Below are 7,782 nucleotides of genomic sequence, written 5' to 3' on the forward strand. Positions count from 1 at the left end.
GCACACACACACACACACACACACACACACACACACACACACACACACACACACACACACACACACACACACACACACACACACACACACTATATCCATAAACATTTACGCACGGATCTCCTCCCCTCCCCTCCCCTCCCCTCCCCTCTCCAGTCCCCACTCACTCTATTTTCATTGTGATTCTCCGGTTCCTCTGTGACTGTGACCCTTTACCGGCACTCCGCTCCGCTTTCCCTCTGGAGAGGTCTGATGACACTCTCATCATACACGGAATAAAAAGCTTGCATTTTGAACACAGGCTCATTTCAACCCTTGTTGTGACCTGACCTGAACGGGCTGCTTGTCATATTTTTCGGACACTTGTGTAAACTCTCTTGCTTGCCGGTATTTTAAACCGTCAAACGGATCGAGCGACGCGGTGAGAGATTTGATCACTAGTCGTCGGGAGAAGGAGACGCGCTCACTCAGGACAGGAGGATAGGATGGAGCCGCGGGTTGCAACCGTTTATCTGCTGTTTATCTGTTGCCTGCTGCACGGTAGGTTCCCTGTCACCCCGACACCCCTCACTTCTACAACAATTGTTTTATTTTGTATTGTATTTGAGCCCCTATGTAGTTAACATAGGGGCTCAAATACGCGTAGGTAATGTCCTTATAACTGCTTCATGTTCTTACTTCTGTTAGTTTGGCATTACCTGGTGTCCTGGTCTACAAATCAACCAAGACAAACACTGTAGCATCATTCATGTCTTTTCGTTTTTGAACCAGTGTCCCTCGTCAGCTTTCAGCGCTGTCTGTCTCGTGCACTGTAGTGGTTCTCAACCTGTGGGTCGGGACCCCCAGGGGGGTCTCCAAATTATTTTGGGGGGACCCCAGATGATTAACTTAATGTGAAACATTGTTTTCTCACTCAACAGTAAACAAACCAGCATAAAGTTTAAGTGCATATACTTGTATCTGCACATTTCTAAAGAAACAATTTAAAGGGGAAGACCACCCATTTTCAATATTGAACTATGTTGTCATAATATACCTTAGAGGAGTTGTGTGGAAATAAAAAAAAAGTTCCCCCTCTTCTGTGTTGCCTAGAACTGGAGGATTGATTTTGGGGTTTGTATTGTAAAGTGTGATGTCATCAAGTTGTAATTTGCAATACAAACCCTCAAATCAATCCTCCAGTTCTAGGCAACACAGAAGAGGGGGAACTTTTTTTTCCCCCACACAACTCCTCTAAGGTATATTAATGACATAGTTCAATATTGAAAATGGGTGGTCTTCCCCTTTAAGGACTTTTTAATACCTCTAAATTTGGCCAATATTTAATTAGTCAATTAATGACAAATTAAATATTGGCCAAATTGTCAAATATTAGAGGCAGAAATTGTGAAAATAGCCGATCTACATGCTCAAAACGCCTCGCAATATTATTATTTTGGGGGTCTCAGCCTGAAGAGGTTGAGAACCACTGTTCCAACACACTGCCTGTGTGAATCACTGACTGACTGCTGAATTAGTGACTGTCAGAAGTGAGCTAAGAAGACTCTGGTTAATTGACATTCTGCTGTTCACGGAGAAATAAACACATTGGTCTTCTACTCAACGGAACAGTCAACCTCATAGGCTTATTTTCAAATACTTTACTCTTATGTGGAGTTAATTAATATGTTTGTGCTTCAGTGTGCTGGCAGTTGTGTTATGAAGGGTCAGGCACACATATGTGCTCATATGGGCTCTTTCTCTCTGGGTGATCAGAGGATCAGGTGATTCAATTCAATATTCAATTTAGTTTAATTCAATATAACTTTATTAACCACATCAACCCTTGGACGGATTAACCCCCGCGAGGGCCCCTGGCCGATAATTATTTATGCCCCCCCCCCCCCCCCTCCCCCCCGACACACTACCCAGCTCGGATTTTAAACCATGATGATCGATCGTCTGCGGGTCAAGAAAGTACCTGTAGACAACAGAGGAGGGGCCGACACATTTTGTTTTTAATTAACGTATACATTTAATTTTAGTAAATTGTCAATGACCACGTGGCCCAGTTCCCCCAAGGGCCCCTGAGAGCCAAGGGCCACTGGCAACGGCCCCACCGGCCCAATGGTTAATCCAGCCTGAGACCACTTTAATCCAGCCCTGGAACTCTAGCGTTTTGTGTAGAGGGGACCAAGTGGGTGAACCCGGTCATCATCGGTCAACTGAAGTGTATAGGCCTATCCTATGGTTTAAGTAGATAGACAAAGTAGATCTACAAGCTCATAACGCATCACATTGCAATGCATTGTCAGATCTTTTTATTTTCCAATGTCCAGTTTTATCCACCATTAAATGGGTAAAGTGTTTAAACAGATGTTGTTAGCATGATTATGCTGGGGACCCAGAACCCATTCAACTACTCAAATGTTTTACTGAAGTAGAAGTCCAGAATTCAAAATGTACTTGAGTAAAAGTACGAAAGTATTGGCATCAAAATGTACTTAAAGTACCAAAAGTAAAAGCAGGCCACTCATTATATAGAACGTCCCATTTCTAAGTTTTCAAATGTATAAATCACAGTGCATCGTGACACATTGTGATCTTGTAGATCGGCTATTTTCAAATGGCCGACATGTATATAGTGTTGAAGTGTTTAATGTATGTTTTGTAATAATAATCAATCTACAAAGTAGGCTAACTAGTAACTAAAGTTTTCAAATAAATGTACTGGATTAAAAGTACAATATTTAGATCTGAGATGTAGTGGAGTTACTGAAGTAGAAGTAAAAGTATTGGAAATTGGAAATACTCAAGTAAAGTACAAATACCTCAAAAATATACTCAAGTACAGTACTTAAAGGGGCACTCCACCACTTTTCAACCTATGTTCATATAATTGGTCCTCACTCAAAAATATATATATATATCTTTTATTTCTCAGAGGAGGGCTGTTGGGCAGGTCAGAAACCCATCGTCTTGTGACATCATCGATTGCCAATCCAGCTTATAGAAACTGCAGGCTTTGTATTGCTGAAAAGTTGCAACTTTAAAGTGGAAGCCATTGTTCTCGCGATAATAAAAATCGATTTTTTTTTTCAAAAATATTGATTAAATATTATTTTTTTGGAAAATGATGATGTCACAAGACGATGGATTCTGAACTTCCCACAGCTCTCCTAGGAGACTTGGACCGAGTAGAAAAACATTGTGATATTTTATCATGAACATTAGTGACGACCTATTATATGAAGACAGGTTGAAAAGTGGTGAACTACTCATTTAAGTAAAAGTACTTTGTTACTTTACACCTCTGTGTGTGTGTCCACAGTGTCTCTGCAGGGACAGGGTCAGCGGCGGCTGTACAAAGACCTGATGAAGAACTACAACCCTCTGGAGAGGCCGGTTTACAACGACTCTCATTCACTCACCGTTCACTTCAGCTTCAGTCTGATGCAGATCATGGACGTGGTGAGGAAACACACGCACGCACGCACGCACGCACGCACGCACGCACGCACACACACACACCTACCAGACTATAAAGACAGCAGGACACAAACACTTGGCTCCTTGCATTTCTCGTATCATCAACTTCTCACGCACGCACGCACATACATCTTCTTGTACACCATTAGTATTCTACCACTGTGTGTCTGTTTGTGAGTGAGTGAGTGGGTGAGTGAGTGTGTGTGTGTGTGTGTTTATTTTTAATCAACTATCTAAGTACGTGAATGATTTTCAAATTCTATCTCCATTACAATCTGGTTTTAGACCCAATTTCTCTACAACTGGCACACTTTTAAAGTTTACAAATTATGTATTTCCTCTTTTCAGGACATTATGCTCACAGGGGCAATATTTATTGATCTCACTAGCATTTGATTTGGTAGATCATTACCTTCTTCTTGAGAAACTGTCTTCTATTGCACGTTCAAGACAATCTACTGTATACTTTGGTTTAACTCATATCTCCACCTTAGATGACAGTGTGTTTCGTATCAGGGTGTAACCAATCTGATTTTATGATCATGGAGAAAGGAGTTAACTTTGCTGTTCTGCCTACAATTAGCTCTGATTGCCACATTCAATTACTGTATATGCAGATTTCATCTATTCCTCCAAGCCTGATGTCTCACAAATTCAGCGTACACTTCAGGCTGATTTCGACTCAGTTCAAAGATGGTTCTACCATAATAAGTTGCTACTGAATAAAAAGCAACTGTTGGAGCGATACCTTCAGGTCAGAAAAATAATCATCACACTGTTAATTGCGACCATAGGTCAGAACCGTCCGGACGCGTAACAACTGACAGACAAAAGACAGATGGCGCGACCTCGCCCTTTAGGGCATTCTAACAGAATGGGTTTGCCACTCTGACATCACGCTCTGGCTTCACACTAACATAATCCCTTTTATGCCCATATATGGATGTCATCAATTTTAAGCCCATATCTAACACAACTTCATATGGGAATGCCCATATATGGAGGCCACATAGGCCACATATCACACTAACAGAATCCATATATGGCCAAGACTGCCCATATCTGTGTGGCTGGTTCTACAGATAGGGATCTCCATGTACAGGCATAAAAGGGTATGATGTCAGATGTCATAGACATCATAGGACTTTCACATAACGATAACGAATAACTGAGTAAGCATGTTTGGGATCTCACAGCATATCTCCATACAGTACATGGATCTCCTTATATGGGTACCAGGGGTCTCCATAATATATGAGTAACTGGTCCGATATACATCACTGGCCAGAGGCCAAGACATGAGGCGTCTTACTAGTATTACCAATTCTAGATTATGCTGACATTGTTTATCAATATACCTCAGAGACAAATCTCTATCCACTTAATGTAATTTATCACAATCTTTGCAGCTTCATCTTGAGGTGTCCTTACAGAACCCTATGTATGAGTCACTTAACTGGTTAACCCCCAATTCCATAAGACACTCTCGCTGGCTTCTGTTTGTTTTTAAATGCCTACACTTTAACTATCCACACTATGTGAAACAATATTTACGGTCCTTCAGCTCACCATACAATTTACAACACACTGAGTATCCCTATTTCATTGTCCCCACCAAAATCAGTAAAGAAGTTGGTCGACGTTCTTTCAAATTTAAAGCCCCAAATGATTGGAACAATCTTCCCAGCTCCCTCAGATCCATTTCCTCCTTTAATATCTTTAAACGAATCCATCTTTACTAATCTTCAAATATCCTGTTCCTGCTTCTAATTGCCCCTGATCGTTTACTTTTTCTATAATTCATCCTGCGAATCATATTGTGCTTGTCTGTATACTTTATATTTGTAAGGGCATGGCTTATGCTTGCTACTGTATGTGCATGTCTTCGTTGAAGTATGCATGGATGTATTTGTTGTATTGTTCTGTCTATAGTATTTTCTATATTTTTGTAATGGGGACCCTCTCGAAAATGAGATGATACATCTCATGGGGTTATCCTATCTATAAACGTCATAATAACTTACTCGGACTATCAAGATTTCCCAGTCTTATCTTTCCATTCCAGCCTTAACCCCCCAGTCTGTCTGACTGTCACCTTTATTTCTGTCTGTCTGTCTGTCTGTCTGTCTGTCTGTCTGTCTGTCTGTCTGTCTGTCTGTCTGTCCCAGCTCTATAACTTATCTTTGATACTCTGATGCTCTCTCTCTCTCTCTCTCTCTCTCTCTCTCTCTCTCTCTCTCTCTCTCTCTCTGTCTGTCTGCCTGTCTCTGTGCTGGCTGCTGATCAGGGGGATTTCAATACGTTTTCATGTCTTTGCAGCTTATAGGACCGTAGCTGAAACAGCGGAGCATAACACGCTCTGTGCCGTGACCTCACACTGTGTGTGTGTGTGTGTGTGTGTGTGTGTGTGTGTGTGTGTGTGTGTGTGTGTGTGTGTGTGTGTGTGTGTGTGTGTGTGTGTGTGTGTGTGTGTGTGTGTGAGAGAGAGAGTTAGTGTTTTAGGCACGCACTGTTCCATACCAGACATAAATTCAATGCAGTGTTCTCACAGCAGGGAGCTTCATTATCCAGGACCACAGATCATCAAACACACATCCTGCATACCCACTCATTAACAATATAGAATATTCACTCTGCTCTGCGCTCTAATGACAGTTACTGTCAAGAGATAATGGGACAGAACAGGGGTCTTCAATGTTTTCAGGCCAAGGACCCCTTAGCTGAGAGAGAGAGATGAAGCAGGGACCCCCACAACCTGTTCATAGATTCCATATAGTTTCATCGTTTGACAGCACAGTCGTCAGTGTATTTTGGATTCATGTCAATTTGTGTTCAATCAATACTTAATAAACACAATGGTTTTCAAAATATTTGTACCAATTGATTGTGTCCCATCAATTGGGAAGGCAAAATGGCACCTCTTTATTCATAGTGAAAATAGACGATCTACAAGCTCATGACACGTCACGTCACATCACATCGTGATGTGCTGTGAGCATGTAGATAGGCTATTTTCTGTTTTTGAAAATTTGTCAAAGAAAGTTAAAATTTAAAATAAACGTTTTTTAGGGTTTAAAATGTGCCACTGTATTTGGAAAGTGCTGATATAGAAAAGTTCATATTTTTCACCTAAACTTGTCTCACGGCACACCAGCGTTCCTCGGCACACCTTTTGGGAGCTACTAACTTATTCACCGCTAGAAGGTCTCACCCGAACACCAAGTATGAGATACATAATGCATGACATGGACACCATGGGTCCTAACAGCACAGTGTGCCTGTAGTTGGATGTATTGACACAAGTCATTAGCTTGTGTCAACATTAGTCTATTCTCATGTACTGCACATTAGACCTCACAATCATAATCCTCAGACATATTTATCTGTACTCTCTGCCTGTGGTCTCTCATAATCCTGACTGTCAGCCATGATGCTATCTTGTCTTATCTTATCTCGTCTCGCTGCGCCTCACCTCATCTCACCTCAAATCATCTCGTCTTTTCATATTTTTGCAGAAATGGACCAAAACACACATCTGAAAACACTTTAAAAATATGAAATATTTTATTGCCAACTGTAGATTTACTGCTGTTTTATTTGACATGTGAGGCCACGACAGACAACCTAGCATGACACAATGTACTGTAACACTTAACCACATCAATCCCTGCGTCCCTATACTTTGCATGTCATAATAGACAAACAATTAGCAAATCTACAAGCTCACAACACATACTGTAGCAATGTGACGTGTTGTGAGCTTGTAGATTTTTTCGGCAAAGAGATTTGATGTAATGTAGGGTTCTCGGAACTACCATCAAGGTACTAAACATACCACAACAAATATTGAGTAAGTATGTAATCTACTATAAATTGCAACCATTTATGTACCGTATGTCTGTGTGTGTCTGTCTGGCTGTTCTGGACATGAGGCAGCGTCTCACCGATTGACTTCAAACTTGGAGCGTGCGTGGGCGATCACCTGGGGGGTTTGTGCTGCTGGGTGAATTTGATCGAACCGGTAATTGTCCAGAACCGAAAAACCACAAGTGTCTGCATCTGTCTGTCCATGGGTCAGTGGAAGTCACACTAAATCTCTTTGTCATTGTGTGTGTGTGTGTGTGTGTGTGTGTGTGTGTGTGTGTGTGTGTGTGTGTGTGTGTGTGTGTGTGTGTGTGTGTGTGTGTGTGTGTGTGTGTGTGTGTGTGTGTGTGTGTGTGTGTGTGTGTTGGCATCGGCTTCACGGATTGTCTTACCTTTGTGTCATTTGTGCTGCAGAAGTGGAAGCGAGTGCAATAGAACCCCATTCTGTAGATG

General features: G+C 41.5%; 1 protein-coding gene across 1 annotated transcript in view; it reads left to right on the top strand.

Annotated features, from left to right (window-relative positions):
- Positions 1–482: 482 nt before the first annotated feature.
- LOC308294532 (neuronal acetylcholine receptor subunit alpha-7-like) overlaps positions 483–7,782 on the top strand; it is a gene marked incomplete at both ends in the record, with an annotated part of 58,177 nt that continues 50,877 nt past the window's right edge. Inside the window, 2 exons of the mRNA XM_080737265.1 lie at positions 483–537; positions 3,308–3,447. Of these exons, the coding sequence (XP_080593391.1) occupies positions 483–537; positions 3,308–3,447 (195 nt within the window). The remainder of the gene's footprint in view (positions 538–3,307; positions 3,448–7,782) is intronic.

The sequence above is a fragment of the Nannobrachium achirus genome (genome assembly GCF_963921795.1).
Source record: "Nannobrachium achirus genome assembly, chromosome: 11".
Taxonomy (NCBI): domain Eukaryota; kingdom Metazoa; phylum Chordata; class Actinopteri; order Myctophiformes; family Myctophidae; genus Nannobrachium; species Nannobrachium achirus.